At 35.6% G+C, this 19,778-nt stretch overlaps 2 protein-coding genes across 4 annotated transcripts; both read right to left on the bottom strand.

Moving 5' to 3' along the window:
- Positions 1-652: 652 nt before the first annotated feature.
- LOC113740449 (dof zinc finger protein DOF5.4-like) lies at positions 653-2,422 on the bottom strand. The gene has a single exon (XM_027268079.2). It carries the CDS (start codon positions 2,118-2,120, stop codon positions 1,062-1,064), a length of 1,059 nt encoding a protein of 352 aa, XP_027123880.1. The 5' UTR covers positions 2,121-2,422; the 3' UTR covers positions 653-1,061.
- A 12,926-nt stretch (positions 2,423-15,348) lies between these two features.
- On the bottom strand, positions 15,349-19,083 carry LOC113738678 (uncharacterized). Of its 3 annotated transcripts, XM_027265917.2 has the most exons (4): positions 18,668-19,079; positions 17,270-18,229; positions 16,122-16,165; positions 15,349-16,024 (listed from the first exon to the last, which is right to left on the bottom strand). In XM_027265917.2, exons 2-4 carry the CDS (start codon positions 18,193-18,195, stop codon positions 15,978-15,980), a joined length of 1,017 nt encoding a protein of 338 aa, XP_027121718.1. In that variant the 5' UTR covers positions 18,196-18,229; positions 18,668-19,079; the 3' UTR covers positions 15,349-15,977. The 3 variants fall into 3 exon arrangements, with proteins under 3 accessions (XP_027121718.1, XP_071901882.1, XP_027121717.1); XM_072045781.1 differs by having other exon boundaries at positions 15,349-16,165; positions 18,655-19,083; XM_027265916.2 differs by having other exon boundaries at positions 15,349-16,165; positions 18,668-19,080.
- Between the last annotated feature and the right edge of the window lie 695 nt (positions 19,084-19,778).

Below are 19,778 nucleotides of genomic sequence, written 5' to 3'. Positions count from 1 at the left end.
CAAAAACCACCAGTCTGAAGCAGGACCGAACATAGCCATTATTAATTTTCTTCCCTGCCAAATGATCTCAGCAAAATAGTTACTCTGAATTTAAGGTTACCGATCGCACCTCTTATCATCAATTGACTGAATAATGTTGATTTATGAATCCCCTTAGATCGATTTTGGACTCAATTTGATGATCTCCGGTTCTTCCACTTTCATTCATTTTTTTTTTTTTTTAAAAAAGGAAAAGCTGCATTATATGAGCCAAGCCAATTCCCTTTACATTTGAGGAGACCATCAACTCAGCAGTACTACGTATAACCTTATAGGCTAGCATGAGCTAATTCAAAATCTAGATAACTCATTTAACATTTTTTAGAGAAGCTGATCATCTTTTATCTCGCATGCACACTTAACCAAAAAAACAACAGTTGCTTCAACAACACACTTTAATTAAAAAAAAACAAAAAAACCAAACCATCCATTAGTTTGAACATATTTTTATGAACTTGAACTCTTAAGAACTTTGATTGTTTGCATTAGTAATTGAACAGTAGTATTAGCCACATTTAGACTTGGAACGAGATTAACATGTGAATTAACGATTAGAAACCAACAAAAATAATGACAAGAAATTTTTTAATTACGGGAAGAAAATGGAAAGTAGTAGGAGAAACCTGATATCCATATCTCAGTAACATAATCCCCCAGTACATTGAAAGCCAAAACCCATGAGGGAAGAGGGGTTCAGATGTATATATTCCAACCCCCAGTAGACAATAAAAAAAAAAGAAAAAAGAAAAAAGAAAAACCCACCTTATAGTTAGTGGCTTAAGGAAATTACAGGACTTCATCCAAATCCAAATCCCAAACGGCAGTAAAATAATAAGCCCAAGAGACCAAAAAAAAAAAAAAAATCAAAAGGTGAGAACAACAAAGTAAGCAAAACAAATTTACACAGCAACTGCAGTCAACCAATATGCCATTTCCCTTGTTGATTTCATATTTTTATTTTCGGGGTCAAATTATGTAGTAATTATATATATTTTTTCAGAGTTAAAAATTCTTAAAAATTACTATACTAAGGGAGGAAAATTCAGGGATTGATCATTATCAGCCCACTGATTTTGACCCCAGTAAGCTTGATCGACGGTCCCTGAGAAATCAAACAATCCCTGCTCCCCTCCTCCATCATCACCCCCACCTCCTCCGCCGTTAATATGCCAACCGAGACCCTGGAGTCCACCATTGCTTATTCTGTTCTGCTGCAACCCGGGGAACCCAATCTGGGCCGTCTGATCTAAAAACCCACAATTGATCTGATCCATCTTCAATTCGTGATCACCGCCGCCGCCACCAGCAGTCCCCGCCATCTGATTCGAGCTCTGGTCGTCTAGAACCGCACCCTGATGGCTCTGTTGCAACCGGTAACCCGAAATGTCGGTTGCCGTCACGTTAGCAAATCCTAGCATAGCCGGATCGTTAGATGAAGTCATCAGACTCGTAAAGCTCCCCATATCCGTGAAAATCTGACCCTCCGATGTAACTGCAGGATTAAGCAACGGCTGAGGATGCTCAAAACTAGTGCTTGGATTCATCTGCGCCAGAAAGAACCTCGAGTCGGTGAAATTCATCAAATTCGAAGCTCCCGAACTCGACGAATTCACCGTGGCCGATGCAACCTCACCGGTTGTGCCAGCTCCGGGAGTTTTCTTCGCAGCCGTTGTAGTCGCGGTGAGACTCGAACTCTCGCTACTAGAATGAGAATTGGACTTCCGTTCCCCGGGAGCCGGAGCCCCGGCAACTGCAACGTCGGCAGAAGCGGCCTGTTTAGGCTTGGAGCGCTTGGTTTTGCGGCAGCCACCGCCGACGGGAACGTTACGCAGAACGCCACCTTTAGTCCAGTAGCGTCTGCAGCTCTTGCAGAAGTGCCTAGGCTGGGAAAGATTATAGTTGTTGTAGTAGCAAAATTTGGTGTTCAAAGAATCGCAACGAGGGCACTTTAGAGCTTGATGGTGGTTCTGGTTGTGGTGTGGCCTTAATCTTCTATCTCCACCGCCGCTGCCACCGGCAAACAACCTGTTTCCTCCTCCTGCTACTCCTCCACCTCCACTAATAGCATGTATATCTTGCATTTCTAGAATTTCTAGTTAGGAGAAGATGGGGGTTTTAATTCTGGGTTTTTCGCCGCTGGAGAGAAAAAGGGCTCACAATTCACATTTGCCGACTATTGACGGGAAAGGGAGAGGGGGAGAAGGAGGGGAAGATTTTCAACATTGGGAGGGTTATGGTTATTATGACGAAGAAATGGATGTTGATGGTGTTGTGTTTGGCTATTTGGGCTCTCCGCTGCACATGCACTGATCACTCTGACAAATATCCCCTCGCATATCTCTCTATCTTCTAATAATAAAAAAAAATTTCGGTATTCTCGAACTGTAGTAACTAATGACTGAGCAGCAGAACCAATTTTCGAGATCATAAATGGCTTACAATTGGTACTGTAATTTATACATATCACATTTTATATATAAAAAAAACAAATATATTTAATTTAAATTATAACTAAAATTTTTAATTATTTTTTTATTTCACGTGACATCACAAAAATTAATACGATATAGAATGGACAAATATACCTCTTCCCTAGCATGTCATTCATGTGTGGCGGTCAAGTTCCAATGTCACTTCATTTAAAGCGAGAAGAAAAGAAATGTTCCAATATTTCTGACCTATTTGGCATCTTACAAAACTCTAGAATTAGAGCTCAACATGTTAAAAGTTGCACTAGTTTTACATAAATTTATTATTGTATTTGTCCACAATTAATAATATACTCAAATAATTTGTTGATAACAAATGGGAGTATAAATGAGTTTAATCAAAATAAATGTTCTATTATTCGAATTTATTTGATTATTTTAATGAATTTAAAATTGTACTGAAGTTTGGTTTGATTATTTATGCAGACAAACTAGAACAAACTTTTATCGCGACAAACTCAATTCAAACTCGAATAGCTTATGATTTTTACTTGCAAATTTTTAATTTGTATACTAATCGAGTCAAGCTATGATCAAATTTAAAAGCAGACCAATCTACAATATTATTCAAGTTTATATTGCATAGTTAGTAAACAGAAATAAAAAAAAAATACTCTTATCGCGTCAAATTCGATTCGAATATCGAATAACTTGGTTCAATTTTAGGCTAATTTTGTTAGGAAATTTTAAATCACGTTGATCCAAACTCAGATGGATTATTTGGATAGAGAATTATTTGTCAAAATTTATTTACTTACATCATCATTATAATTTTCAATACACATTTTTTATCTTTTTAATTACCATTTTATCTCACATACATCACATCACAAAAAGTGCTACAGTAAAAATATCTCAAATAATTTACAATCCAAACATCCTAAGTTACTATAAAATTTGTCAGGAGGTTCTAAATCATGCCTCATTCAAAACAAATAAATTGCTCCAATTTGTTAAGCAATTCGTTAAATGTTCTTGACTCTATTTGATTATTGAGATGGCGTTTTCAACAAATAAATTTCACACGTTGCGCCAAAGCGAGAATAAAAAATCGCACGCATCCCCAATTAAATTCACTCACTTGCTTGGAAAAGATACGTGCGATGCGCGACGATGATATAACCTGCACTGGCACAAATTGGCATCGAGGCCCCTCACAGTGTGGATTGTCGGCCCCTAGTGAATTTACCAAAACAGGCTCGAGAAATACATGCAAAACGGGCGAGCAGTGGAGGGGGGAACTCGGTAATTTGGTAGCCGAGCGTGGAAATGGTTTGTGCCGTGACATGACCGTACGAGGGAAGGAAGAGGGATCGAGGACGTCGGGAGAGGACACGTGGACGGCGGAGAGAAGGGAGAAATTGATGTCCACAGGAACAGGGGGAGATTGTCGAGTTGTCGGCCAGTAGGAATAGTACCACAATTATCTGCTGTGCTATCTTGGTGTCAGTTATCACCGGTCCATGAAGAGCCACGTCGGTCATGCACAGGTCTATTCGTCAGCTGATATTGTTGACACGGGATTTGACTGCAGGACTCACATTATTTTACTATTTTTGAAGAATATATGGTAAGTGTTCGCTAGGAAGATCAGAAGATGAAGATCTGATCTCTCCCACATGCTTGACTCCATTACCTGTATATATAATACTACTAGTCATCTCTGATTCAGAAAAAAAAAAATTTTTTTGTTGTATTAAAGTTTTTCTATTGGATTATTAACAAAGGGCAAGTTTAATTTTTATGTTTCAAATGACAACTGTTTATTATTTCTTCTACAGTAAATAAGTATATGAAGCTGGTTCGAGCGTTTGGATAGGAGATTATTTGAAATAATTATTATAGCATTTTTTATGATATGATGTATGTGAGATAAAAAAGTTGTCGAGAAGATAAACAATTGATCGGGAATTATAATTGTGATGTAACTAAAATAATATTTGGGAAAAGTATAGCTATACAAAATTTATGTTAATGTGGAATCAATTGATTTGGAGGCTATAATGGTATAATTATGTTGAATGTACCCTATCTTAACGGACTGGGGAATTTTCCGAACTTGAGTCTCTAGTTTTGAGGTAGTTGAAAAGAAAAGGACACGGGTTATTCAAAAGTTTAATCAAATAAGATCGAGGTCAAATTTATATTGGTCTAAATATATTAGATATTTTAGTGATTAAGGTTGTTGAAATATTAAGAATTACACTTTTTTGAGTTCCAATTTTTCATTCTCTCAACGTTTTATTTTAAATCTCACAGTTCCCCTAATTAAAAAAAATATTTTGGCAATGACCTAAGCGACTGTTTAGCCCAGTTAGGTTGCTCCCAATGTCAAAAGGTTTGGATTGTCATTTTTCTTCAAAAAGTTCTTACATTTTTCGTAAACACATTTTTCAATCACTTTTTTTTATCTCGCATACATCAAATTGCTACAATACATTTTATTCATAAAAACTCTAAAAAATAGTAATCCAAACGAGCTTATTGTTGTTCGCATAATTTGTGCGAGTTATAAGGGTTTGTTTGAATAGGGTATTATTTGAAATATTATTTGGAATAATTACTATAGCACTTTTTGTGACGTGATGTCTGTGAGATAAAAAAGTGATTGGGAATATAAAAACGTGGGTTGAAAATATTGTTCGATTTCTTTTGGTATTGTTCAGTCATTCGTTAGATTATTCATTAGAAAGAATAGGTACATTGGACATGACGTAGTATTGATTCTTCTCACAAATGCTCAAGGGAGATAGAAAAAGACGCTGTAAAAGTGATGGAATACCAGATGTTCATATATAGGCAGAAATTGCACCAACGTCAATGTATTAGTTGGGAAGCCAATATTAACTATCCAGGATTTGGCTTAACTTCTAAATCGTGGTTTCCTTCGTGAGCTCGAGTTCTGTGGTGGCAGAGGCAAACTATCTCCTTCTTGTTTGGCAAGACGGCCTCAGCCGAAATCAAGCATAATTTTTAGTTTCATCTTATTGTAGCAGCATCTTGTATTGTCAAAGGAAGTTTGTTCGTTAAGTTCCTTATTTAACTCGAAAGGATGGAGAGTTGAACTGGTATACCCACCCACCTCCGAACAGATGATCGTTTCTTCGGCCAAGTGTCAACTGAACTCTAAACAAATGTTTGAATTAATAACGTTGATTCCGTCTATTCCAGAAAGAATGTATAATACTTTCAAGGGATCTCGAAGGTCAGTACTAAGTATTGAGATTTACGGAAAAGAACGTGTAGATTTGGTTAGAACCAATCATTCTTTTGCAATTTCTAGAGGTGTCAAAATGGATGACTTTTGCGGGTTTAGATTGATTAAAACAAGCGATGGAGATAAGTGAGTCAACTCATTTATACCAATCTAATTAAATAAGTATAAATGGATAAGTCAAAAAATGAATTGGGTAGCCTAATTATCCATTTATTTTAACTTCTTGTAAACTCATTTAAACTCATTTTTGCAAACTAAATTATCAATTTATCCCACCATTTGCATCCATCATTAGTTTTAAATATTTACTTATACTGCTCAATGAGCCTAATTACTATTTTTCCCCATTCGTACTCTGTGTTGCAAAATTACATGCTATTTGATAATTGAACAATAAGAATATAAAAATTTGAACTAAGCAATATAAAAGTTAACATAAAAACTTAATCCAAAAAATTTGAACCTCTAGCAATTTTTTCGTGTGTAAATTTTAAATTTCATTTTAAAAAGATGGGAAAAGAGGTTAAAACTTGTCATAAATTGGTAATGCTGAAAAATGAGAAAGTTAACAAACTAAGAGAAAATAAAATGGTAAGATAAAACTAACAAATCATAATAATAATAATAATAATGAAACAAAAGTTGTTAACATCATGATAAAATGAAAATTTTGAGAAAAAAATTTAGTAGGGGAAGAGAGAAGATTTTGGGAAAAACAATTCTAAATGGGTTACTTGGATTTGATACGTTACCCAATAATACCTATTTAATAAATTGGTATTATTGGATAACTCATTTATACCAATATGCAAAAATTTAAGATATCCACACTTATCTATTCATGGGTGAATATAGGTAAATTTAATTAAATGAATTTGTTTGCCACCTATAGCAAGTTCTTCCTTGCATTTTTAAATGACAGAGAAGATGAATTAAATACTCAATGAAAACTGAAAATGACTTTAGAGAAGTGAAATTTTTCTTTCATTTTGAAAAAAACCATTCGTAGAAAAAAGATTAAGGTCTAAATACTTCCCTAGATCAAAGTCATCAATTCAAAAACGTTTAAACCAGCTGGTGATTAAGTCCACCAGCTGAGCCACTGATATGGAGGTAGGTATTGTGTAAATCCTCAATGAGACATGCTTAATTGCCTCATGTCAATTACAGATGGGGCGTTTAAAATGTGATAACACTGTACTTGTACTGTGTTTTTTTTTGGTGGTATTTGAAAATATTAGTTGAAATATGGCTTTGTTTGGATTGGGCTTTATTTCTCAAAATTTATTTGCTTACATCATCATTACAATTTCCAATACACCTTTTTACCTTCCCAATTACCTTTTTATCTCACATACATCACATCACAAAAAGTGCTACAGTAAAAATATCTCTAATAATTCACAATCCAAACAGACCCGTTGTTTCTTGATTTTTTGTTACTTTTCAAATAAGGAGAAAGCATTTGGTTTCTAATTAATTGCTTCTAATGCACTGAATACAAGACGTGGCTGACTCTGTCTTCTTGAATCAAGAACATAAAGTAGCTGATTATGTGATAACAGTGGGAGTAATTATTAGTATTGTTTACCTAATTGATGGGAAATTTCATGCTACCATGTCTAGACCTTAAATTGATGTGTCGAAACTTGGACCAATAAATAGAGTACCACAAGCATTTACATATCATTTTCATAGACCACAGTTAAACATCCAAAAACCAAGCAAACGTCAAAGAAGAAAGAAATTTCCCAATTGCCGATGGTCATATGCTGGCTGGCCACTTGCCCAGAAGTCGTCCAATTTGAATGGCCGCTACTTCGATTTGATAAGTCATGTCCCTGGAATTGAACGACTCTTTCTCTGTACAAAGATGTTGGAATTCACCCTTCATGTCCAAGAATGGGAATTGCCAAATGCAAAGGTCGGGAGCTCCACTATGGCTCTTGTTTTCCTGGTTGACGAAGATTGAAAGAGAACGTTTCCCAATCGTGTTCCGTCCCTGTCCTGCTCCTAATACAATTGTGCGTACAGGGACAAACACGATAGTGACCATGCAACCAACTTCATTTAATAACAACATTGACGCAAAAATTTATATTCTTCGATCAAGAAAATCTTGCGTGCTATAGTACTAGCTAGGCACCACTCTATAGGGTATCTACATTAAACATATGTGTGTGGAAACTCTTGTTTGAAAAGGGATTTTTCATTAAAAAAATCTCTGCATTTTTCGTGAATGCATTTTTCAATCATCTTTTTATCTCACATATATCAAATCGTTACAGTATATTTCCGACAAAAACTCAAAAAAAATTGCAAGATGATTAATTTGACCAATGATTTTAATTTTCAGTTAAAAAGGGTCAAAATTCATCAGGCGGAAAGATTTTAGGCATGCCGCCAACCCATTGTTATGCATATACAGCGAAGTTGATGATGTTTAAATGATATGTATAGTTCACACATCCACCAGAGGTATGCAATTAATTAATTGTTTTACAAGGGGTTTTAAAGTTGAGCTTATCTAAGCCCAACAATAATATGTAACATTCATAGTGTGTGTTTAGGGTACGTAGACTCTCAGCATGGCCATCATGCTATTGTTAAGGCTGAGTTTTCTAGTTTAAATGCTAAGCTTGATGGTATATAATACATGGAGCATACCATGCTGGTTTGATGGATGATTTGAAGTAGACGGCGACCGTAAATCCGTGCAAAATGTTGAGCTATGTAGATCATGACACTTGACAGGATGTAATTAGAGGTAAATTGTAGGAGTGACAACCTGATGAATTTGGAGCAGGAAAACCCTCTCGCGTCCTCCGCAACGCAAGTGCTGTAAAATCTCCCCTCCCGTCTCCTGCTTCCCTTATCCCCACCCCACCCCACCCCACCCCTCGGCCCGTACCTCTGCGAATGCCTCCGTGGTTGGTTGGCTAATTATAATTGTTATTTATTATTTTGATATTGTTTGTCTATATATATATATATATATATATATATATATATATATATATATATATATATATAACATCGACAACAACTTTGTAAATCGTTCTTTTAGTTGCTTAACTAAATACTTAATGTAAAATCAAGTTTGAAAATCATTTTGAATTTATTTTTCCACATTTAATAGCAAATCTAAACTTATACTAATTGCCATATTTGTTTTTATGTTTTGGCAAACAACTTACGACATATATGAACAAATTTCATTAAACTGAAAGTAACGAAATTATCATTTTATTAGATGAATTATGATATTTTTAGCTCTCAAATTATAACATATATGCATATGTTATTAATACATAGTTATAATGTGTAAATGTATATATGTATAAATATATCGATATATACTTTTTTTTTAAATTTATTTTAATGGTAAATGGAGAGAGAAAAATCTCCTCCAACTCGCCCCCTAAGGCTGCAAACGAGCCGAGCCGAGTCGAGTTTTGAGCTAATCGAGCCGAGTCTCGACTAAATTTTACCAAGCTCGAGCTCGACTCGAATCAAGTCGAGCCGAGCTCGAGCTCGAAAAAAAATAAAAAATAAATAAAATAATATTTTTTCTGAATAAATAATAAAATATTAAGGATATATACGTAATTTTACTATAAAAATAAAAAATAAAAATATATATATATATAATATACATAATTTTATTATTAAATAAAAAAAAATATATATATATATATACTCAAGCTCGCGAGCTAACGAGCTTAATATTTTTAACTCGAGTTTGACTCGAGCCGCTCGCGAGCGACTCGATTCGTTTGCAGCTCTACGGCCCCTTACTTCCATCCTAGCTCCCTTATCATTTGATAGTCTTGTGCACAAAGTTTATACTAGAACAAATAAGTACGTGTGTAGCTGATATAAGTTTAGTTTGAACTATTCACTTTTTTTTTTAAAAAAAATGAACTGTTCAAATTGAATCAAACTGATGTGATACGATGACAACCATTAACTACATTATGGGTTTGCACCTCAACTGCACATGTCCTCATCCGATCGATCAGAATCCAAGGCTACTAGAAGGAAACCCTATAGTACTTTCAATCATGCCACTGTAAGGTTCTGTACTGGTCCATGCATAATCCAATTGTACCAGGTGAAGTTAAATTGACTCCTATGATCATTATGCGTAGATTGCTTGACTGAGCAGGTTCTTGCTAGCAAGGGATCCACATCCACCACTTGTCTTTCCCACACAGCTACTCACTTGCAAGGGGACGAGTAGGGGGCTCTTATATTAGGCATTCAGGTACCATTCCCATCTTGCCTTTTCTTTTTTTTTTTTTTTTTTTTTTTAGGGTTCTCTTTTTGTATGTGCAGAAGAGTGCATGAAATACTCAAACCTACATAAATGCATATAAATGGTTGTGTCTGAGCTCTTTCGCAGTAGCGAATGGAGGATGGAACGGAATAGAATAAGTGGTTTAGTTTGGAGTCCACTGATCCCATTCCATTGTATCTCTCATCTATCCTAATCCTTGAGATTGGAAAAGATATTGCATTTGCCAAGTCCTCTTCGGAGGTTGTACGCTTAATGGAAGTCACCATCCTAAGCCCACCAACCTTCAAGCTCAGCCCTTACGGCACAGTCGGTTGGAGTGGAGACATCCCCTTCAATATATGTCCCACCATCTCCATCTTCTTCTTCATGCCTACCCTTACATGCATGGTGCCATTTGGGTCCTACTCCACAACTATTCCTAACCCAAAATCTAATCTGGCAACTTCATTATTTTATGTAGTACCTCTTTTTGTCTGGAAAAATGGGTTCGAAAGGAATGGCCAACATAGCTAATTAACTTTTGTAGTCGAATTAATACTTTCTCTTGATGATGTTTTACTTATGCAACTACAATCCTAAGGCAGTTCGTGATACTTGATTCTTAGGAGGTTTAGGGCATATGGTCTGAGCAAAACTTACTTGGAGGACTGGAAAAAAAAAAAAAAAATCCAATGTCTAGTTTAACTGAACTTTGTACCATTATAGACCACCAAAGGAAATACGTAGCTATGCAAATTGAATAGTGGATGCCACCTAGCTATCTATATCTAAGCCCATGTCTCTATAGTAAAAGGGTCACCTTCATCCGTTGTCCTAAGATCAAAGGTTTTGAACTTGAGTGGCCTAGACATTGAATGAAACGTTGAAAACTATCATGTATGGACAAGCACCTTTAAAAAACTCACGACTTTATGTTTTCCTACAATTATGGGTGATTGTCTTCAAGAATTAGGTGGTAGTACAATCTCAACAGTCGACCGTACATCATTTCTATCGGGCTATTTACTGGCCAGACTTCAACATTCACGAGGGGGGTGGGCAAGGGTAGTAAAAATTTCAAGAACAACTGCGTCATATTTCAGGATTGTTATTATTTGCACAAAAATTATTTATTTGCACTCTGTAGAACCAACCTGGAGCACGTACCAAACAGGAGCGGGCGAGCCGACCTGTAATGAGGCGTACAGTGGGACTAACTCTCCGTTGTTACTCCGACTTGCAACGAGGCATACAGTGAAACTAATTCCCCGTTGTTACTCCGACGACGCTCAAGTCAATTTCAAATAACATCCGATGACGCTCAAGTCAATTTCAAATAACATTTCAAATAATAATTCAAACAAACTACTATCCAAATAACATATCAAATAATTTTAAGCATGCCCCCGAAAAGATTGAAGCAAGAAAAATATGGTTGCATGTTTTGTCTAGGATCTTTGCTCCTTCAAGATTTGAATGTGACTCGCGAGTTTCCATTATATTAAATTTTTCATTCCTATATTTTAACTTGAGGGTTGGGGGGGGGGGGTCTGATTCTAGATTTCGAATCCCATCAAAACAACTGCTGATTTGCACAGAGTTTAGAAATTCTAGGTTCTTCCAATTTCGTGATTCTTCAGTTGTTGTGAAAATCTTGACTCTTGAGGACTGAGATGGTGGGTGGGTCGGTGCCGAGAAAATTCGGGATCTAGCAAGTATAGGCTCACAAACCTGACAATCCAGGTTGGATTGGCTCTTTTGGAATTTAATAGTTTGGCACCACCCTAAAGCTTCAACTTGCCTCATTTCAAGGTTTTGATGATTTCACTTGTACAATCTTTGAGGTTTTGAGTTCATATGTGTGCTTCCCTTGCTTTGTGTTTACATTAAGAAAAAAAATTCATTATACGGGTTCGTTATAATTGCATAGTTCTCTCTAGGCTGTTGCACATAAGTTTTCAAGCTCAGCTATTTTTCCATTTTTTCTAAACATGTCTCTTTTTTTTTTTTCACTTCAAATTGTTATATCAATTCTTTACGAGTTTTGCTAAGGTGAAAATAGTTTTACTTGCAGTCAGTTTATATTAGTAATTCTTCGTGCAAACAGACTGATTTTGAAAACATTAAGAGTGCCAAGTGAAATTATTAGAAATCCCAGAGAAAATTTTATAAATCTATCCTATTCTTAGTTCAAGTTTAGAGTTTGTTCCTCTTCTATAATACTTCTGCATAAATTGTTACATACTTCTGCATAATGGTTTAATGAAAAATAGCGCAACGGATCTTCTGTCCCACACTCTGTGCCACTCTCTGTCCCACTTTTTATTATATTGCTATTTCTCCTTCACAAACATCATGTTTTAATTCCTTTTTATTTCCTTATGATCCAATAACCATTAATTGAGTAATACACAAAATTTAACAAACTCAAAAAATCAAAATGCATACAAAATGAGATTTTTTATGAATTTTCTGCTGTATTTTTTAATTTTCTATTATATATTAGCTTTTTGAAACTGTTGCATTTATTTTTTACTCAATTAATAGTTATTGGATCATAAGGAAATAAAAAGAAATTAAAACATGATGTTTGTGAAGGAGAAATAGCAATATAATAAAAAGTGGGACAGAGAGTGACACAGAGTGTGGGACAGAAGATCCGTTGCGGAAAAATAGTCGCAAATTGGTGCATCCAACACTTGCTAAGTCGGATGTTTGGAAACAAAAATTGCATCTTTGATCAAGTTACGTTACATCTTCCTAAAGCATGTTAAGTATATCTAAGTTGGGGACGGGTGATTCGAGACAAGGGAGTGTAAGTAACTAAGAAATCCTAAGTTCAAACCTTCTCGCTTATACTAAAAAAAAAAAAAGATGTATATCTAGGTTGGCTAGGGAAAAACTCTTAGGTTGTGTTTGGATTGCATTTTCCGTCATTTTTCATGGAAAAATTATTGTAGCAATTTGATATATGTGAAGGAAAAAGGTGATAGGGAAATGTGATCATGGAAAACGACAATATTTTCCGACGGAAACAAGCAATCCAAGCATGACCTTAGGATTCAGATCATGTATCTAATAATTGAGAATAATAAAAAAAAAAGGCGTGAGAAGGGATTTGAGGGTAAAGAAAAAAATGTATATTCAGGCGATTATCATCACTCATATAATGACACAACACTAGAAGTAGTACCACCAAGTTATCCTTAGTTTCAAGAGAAATGCCAATGTAGAACAACTAATTTTCAAAAACCACATAGGAAAAAGATTCTCCAAAGTTGGTCTGATACTTGTATGTCTCGCACGTCTACTTCTTTCTAAGCATTAATTGAATAATATGTTTGGTTCATAAGAAGCTTTGTTGATGCATGCAGACAGCTATGCACGTGTTAAGCAAGAAAACATAGGAAGAACAACAAATGATGTTGGGATTGACCCAATAAGCTCCTGGACAAATTTGTTTTATGATAGGTGTTTTGGCACAATTGATTTATCTCCACAACAAAACAATTGCAGCCCAACTGACAGTTTTGTTGGCTCTCTTTTGTTGGCGTCCACCACATAGAATACAAATCCAAATTCCTGGATCTCGCGGTCACTTCTTGCCAAATTTCGTAGTATAATAAAATTTGGTATTTCTTCATTGATGAACAAAAAAAATACTTACATCCAAACACTTACTTTCTAATTGCACTGTCTCTGTCATTTTCACGAACCACTAATCTCGCTTAAACACACATCTCAATCAACTTAATTTTCTTCCTAACAGGCTAGCCCCACCCTTAGTTGATTGATATGCATTTCCTTAATTAATCCTATTGGACTTCCTTTGTCGTGAGGCGTCTCGAGCAGTGCTTTGTCATATACCCCACAAAGAAATTACTAGCATTTAGCAGCCCAGATGTTTGCTGAAAAAATTGTGCCCCCGCGGATTTGAGCCTGTTTGGATTATTATTTTCTGGAGTTTCGTTGAAAGGTGTGTTGTAACGATCTAATGCACATCAGGTAAAATGGTGATTGGCAAATGTATTTATGAAAAATGTAAAAATTTTTTGGAGAAAAGTCACAATCCAAAAAACTCTGAAAGGACCTTCAAATAGACACATACATATAAGGGACATATAAGGACCTTCAAAAATGATCACGTGCCTTGCACGTGATGGATTTCGGTCAAAAAATGATTGGAAACTTAGTTTGAGACTAAATTTGACTAATGTAAATATGTAAGGGACATAAAATTACACTTTTAAAAGTGAGGGATGAAAAAAATCATTTTACAAAATATGAAGGATGTTTTGGACGATTTTTCCTTTTTCCTTTTCATATTTTTTCTTTACTTATTCACATGACATATCATGTAACATATTAAATACATTTTATTAGGAAGACAAGGGTGCGTAGCTCTTGATTTCAATCATGAGAGAAATTTTTTTTTTTTTTTTTTTTTGTGTTTTAGCTATTATATCATATCCACATATTTGTTGGCTCGAGATTTATTACCCAAAGTTTATTTGAATATGATTTATTTTTGAAAAATGAAATATGCGAAATGATTTGTTTGGATGTAGTATTATTTAAAATAATTACTGTAATATTTTTTGTAATGTGCTGTATATAAAATAAAAACGTAATTAAAAATATAAAAAAATGTGTTGAAAAATGTGTTTATGCCGTAGGTGAAATAAGTGAATTATTATTTGGAGAAATTTGCTATCCTAATAGATGCTAAAAAGGTAAAGCACCAAATTGCATGAACCTGTTATTATGACAGTAATATAACTGAATGGCTTCTAACAATCCGTTAATGAAATTTACTTTTTATCAAAAAAAAAAAAAAAAACTACATTAGCTTGAATGAGCACTAATACATAAATTTGGATGGCAAATAAATAAAATTAAGATCTAAGGCTCGGAAAAAGAAATACAACCCAGAGGGCGGGGTAAAGTAACATATGAAAGTGACAGCGAAGTCAATGCAGATTAGTGGAATCAATCAATGAAAACATTCTTCGGGAGATTACGCTTTACAAAAGTCCAACTTAACAAAGTTAAACTTGTATTCTTCTATATTATTGTAGAGATTCGGCTGTCGATTTCACCAAAGTTACAGAGATCATGTTGGAAGAATTTCACACCCTTGGAATTATTTGAAGCAAAAAATTAAGATCTAATTTCACGAAAAAAAATATGTTCACGAAAAATGTAAAAAAATTTTCTATGGAAAACTGACTAAAATTTGAAAGAGAAAAACCACAGTAAAAGTAGTATTGGTGAAAGAAGATCAAATCTGCAGGCTAATGATTCAACATCGAAATGCATGAGAATGAATCATCAAACATCAAATACCCTGCATTTTATCTCATCATCATGAAAGAAAAGCAAACATATTAATCCTTAACCTGTCTGTACAAGCAGCTAAAATCATTGCAGACGTGTAAGTTGAATAACATGTTCTTCTGCAGTTCTCGAAAGCAGCAGGAGCTTATCCAGAACTAATTACACCTTGCCTGAGTGAATAGCCAAAACATTACATCAATTTATTCATCTCCAGTTGGAAGATTTTCCAATCACAAAGATTCAACTGCTCTGCCATATCAACGGCAACAATCGGGCTCAGTCAAAAGCTAATATGGTATTGGAACCCTTTTAGCGTTAAAGATTTCACTGGATTTGGTACTATCAGGGCAATTCAAGCCGTTTCCGGCTGAATCCCAATTCACGAGACACAGAAGAAAGCATACTAGATACCTCGTTGCATAGGTTAATCTTCAAACTCTTGCAACTGATACCCCACTGATACAGTTTTATTGAGACGCATCTTGTCACATTCAAAAATTTTGGGACATAAACAACTGGCCATAAGATGAAACAATATGCTTTAAAAGGAGGTAAAAGTAACACTTCCGCAATTTAGTTTGAAATCTCCTCCTGTATTCAGCGGAGGGAGCTTTCCTCAATTGACATTGAGCACTCCCTTAGGCTGTATAACCCCATAACTTCCTGAAAACTAGCATGCCAAACATGAAACTGGATGTCCTTCCAACCATAACCAGAATAAGATGATGCCAACAAACATCAAAAGGACAACTCATATTACCTTTGATTTTGAAACTCATGAGCTTTATGCAAACACCAACATGCCTGAAGAAAATGGAGTTGCTTACAAAATCAGAAATTGTGCACAAAAAAAACAAAACTAAGTTAGCTCCCACCACCAACCCCGTCTTCATGTATTATTACTCCAATACCGACATTGGAGCTGAATTTTGCACATTAATTTCCAAAGTAGTATTACGGTGTGTTAACGAGCATTCTCAAAGATGGAACAATGTCACTGTATTCAAACAAGAGAGTTCTCTTATCTATGCATATTTAGATATTGAGAACTTTGAGCCACTGTGATTCAAGCAACCATGTTAATTGATGCAAAAAGATGCAAGTGAAAAGGAGAACAACAGTAGAGATGCTGCACATATTTGCCTCAATGAAGATTCATGTAAACCCATTATCCTGTCCTTTTCTCCACTTCTTCCCAACAGAGAATTCATGGGGAACCTGGTATGAGGCTTTTATGAATAAGAAAGAATATCAAGAATGGATATGGTCATACGAGCTATTTTGAAAACAGAAGACTGCTTTTAACTATATGGACAATTATTTTAAGACATGCGTCAAACCATTAAAAGCAGAAGAATTTGAGACGAGACTTAATGTCCCAAGTTCTAACATTCTTGAACCAGAGCAGTCTTGTTATGAACTGAATTCAGAAGATCAGTCAGACGCATAAGAAAAGCTTTAGATAAACTTGGTTAAAGTTGCATTGCAGCTGAGACATATAGGTGGCTTCATTGCTATTGAAAGAGAGAAGATATTGATTATACCATTTGCATGATTATCAACTTTAAGTAATCACTGAAGCGTTTTACGATCATCCATTGACTGCACTGGGAATGCTTTTTGAAACAGAAAAGTGGAAGCAAATGCACGGCTCAACTTCTTTGCCTCTTTATTTATTGCTTTACATAGTAAAGTGAAAGTCTAACACAAAAAGTGACCCAGTTATTTAAGCCATAGCAGGACTGGCAAGGATTAGTCAAAAGTATATACAAGGTTCCAAACCTACAATTTACAAGATTGTCATTTGCAGAAGAGCTAATATGAACATGATTGACACATACAGAAGAGCTAATAAGAACACACAACAGAAGGGTTCTTCAGAGCCATTTGTTATGTGGATACCTTTACCTGCCTCCTTTTAGCTGCTGAATTGCATTAAACAACTTCCGACGAGGCCCAACAGAAACAATTCCCATGTCTTTCAAATCTTCAAAAGTAAGAAAAGGCAGAGTTTCTTCATCAACTTCGTGCATTTCAAACAATTCAGCAAACTTACCAAGACCAAGCTCTTCCAGCCATAGGCTGACACCATTTACATCACAACCACTGGATTCTTTATCATTGTGTCCTCTAGCAAATTGCAGAAAGGTTGCATTCTCTTCATAGCAAGCACCCTCAATCGAGAAGCCTCTGGGCTTCTGCAGCGGCCCCCTACTATTCAGGTCATCAATCTCGTTCTCCCAAGCTTCTTTGCTCCTTGCTGATGTTTCATTCTGCGAAGAATCCTTAAAGCCATTAACAGGAAAGATGTCTAAATCAGCAGCTGATGTGCATGCAACATTTTGATTCCACCCATAACCTTTCTCATCTTGAACAGTTTTCTGCCTACCAGTTTTTGAGTTCCAAGGATTACCAAATAGACTACAAGTGCTATTAGGGTTCCGTTTTCTTCGCTTCATGAGCCTAGACCTCCGAGTTATGGTTCCAAAATCCAGATTACAATTGGTCATATTTCTTTCATCTGAATTGACAAATTCAGATGCTACTTTTAAAGAGTTAGGGTCCTTGTTCTCTCTGTTATGTTGGATATCATTGATAATCCTCGGAGAAACACTAGGATCCAAGATTGTATGCTCAGGTTGTTTTTCAGTAGAAAACTGGAGGTATTCTGACTCCCCAACGTCAGAAAACTTTCTTTTCCATCTCTTCTGCCCTAAACTTGCACCACTTCTATGATAACTCGCACGTGCGAAGGCTGCAGGTAGATCACCTATTTCCCATAACCTAACATTTGGTCTTCTTATCCTCTTTGAATTCACGCTAAATATCACCATTTTCACATATCCTAAGACTCAGAAACCGAAACCCCTGAAAACACAATCCAACGCAATGAAATCTCAGAACCACTACAGGGTAAATCAACCTCAATGGTTGAATTAACAACACCAAAACTTCAAGAATCTCAGCAAAATCCCAAGATAAACATAACATTCGGATATAAGCTATCCAAATTAGGAAATCCCAAATCATCACAAGGCACAACCATGGATACAATTGAATGCATCAAATTCAGTGCTAGAATCAAGCGAACACAAACAGAGAATTCAAGAATTTAAAAACAACTTCAGCATCAGAAATGAGCCAGGTAATTCAACAAAACCATCAAAAGCAACATAAAAGATGGCAAATTTAACAGGAATCAGGCCCTCAATTATAAGACAGGAAAATCAAAGTAATCACAGAATCCATTTACTCAGATAGCACCTAAAAGAGCTTAAGAATAAGGCTCGTACGTGTTACTAATACCTTTCTCGCAAAGAGACTCTTTCCAAAATAAACTGCTGAAAAACAGAGAGCCTTTTCTGATTCTGCGAACACTCAAGCGAGGAGAGAAGTTAAAGACTCAACAGGGCTTCTAAGTTTCCTCAATCACAGAGTGACAAAACGACATACACTTGGCAAAATCTTAGTTAACAGACAGGAGTTGAGCTCTTTTATTGAATCTGGAGAAAGTCGGTGGACATCTAGCAAGTCTGAAATAATTTAATGAGATCAAGGAAGTGATGCTGTCAGCAAGGAAAAAGTTTAGGCTACCCTTTTAGTGCAACATACCATTGGCATCATCCAAGTGGCAGTTTTCTGACAAAGTCGACAACTTTAATCTTTGGCTATGTTTTTCTTGGGACAAGATGTTGAGTACTGTGTACTCATGTTCCATAAAAGGCATTTTACTTTTGTTTATTTTATTGAAGACTATGGGCACTTAAACGGATAGCAGGAGCAATTTTTTCCGACTTTAGTCCATGGCAGTTCACATTTGAAGCAGAAGATTGTTACAAGACAATCGAAAAGCAGAAAATTTTTTTTTAAGACGATAAACCTAATCTATCACTGAGTCATCACTGAATCAGACGGATGCATAATACACTTGTTTGAATTTCTTTTGGTGTGGCATTTTGGTGGGAGGTAAGGTTAAGATTGTGTTTGGATTGCATTTTTCATGGAAAAAGTATTGTAGCAATTTGATGTATGTGAGGGAAAAAAATAATAGAAAAATGTGATCACAAAAAATAGCGTAATTTTCCGACGAAAAGTTGTAATCCAAACAAGGCGAGACAAGGTTTGAACCCCTGCCTCTTACCTCACCAACTAGGTGGTGGCTACTGAGCCAATGCCCAGTGATTGAGAAGCAGAAATTTTCTAGAGGAGGGAATTTTGCATGATATTTGAGTACACATGGGCAATTGGGATTTATAATTTTACATTACTTAGGGACAAAAGTCACAAAATAAATGTACTGCATGGTCACTTTCTTTTCTTTTTCCCTCAGTTCTTGGTGATTTATTTTATGTTCGCTCATGAACAGTTCGATTCATTTATAATTCTAAATAAAACAAATGCATTGCATGGTGACTTT

The sequence above is a fragment of the Coffea arabica genome, chromosome 4c, assembly GCF_036785885.1.
Source record: "Coffea arabica cultivar ET-39 chromosome 4c, Coffea Arabica ET-39 HiFi, whole genome shotgun sequence".
Lineage (NCBI taxonomy): Eukaryota > Viridiplantae > Streptophyta > Magnoliopsida > Gentianales > Rubiaceae > Coffea > Coffea arabica.
This window is presented reverse-complemented; position numbering and strand designations above follow the sequence as displayed.

Bases quoted from the DNA above. Each gene is read 5' to 3' on its own strand.
- LOC113740449 (XM_027268079.2), bottom strand. From the start codon at position 2,120: ATGCAAGATATACATGCTATTAGTGGAGGTGGAGGAGTAGCAGGAGGA.
- LOC113738678 (XM_072045781.1), bottom strand. From the start codon at position 18,195: ATGGTGATATTTAGCGTGAATTCAAAGAGGATAAGAAGACCAAATGTT. The intron at 16,166-17,269 runs GTAAAGGTATCC...CATTTTCTTCAG, and splicing joins CAGCAGCTAAAAGGAGGCAG to GCATGTTGGTGTTTGCATAA.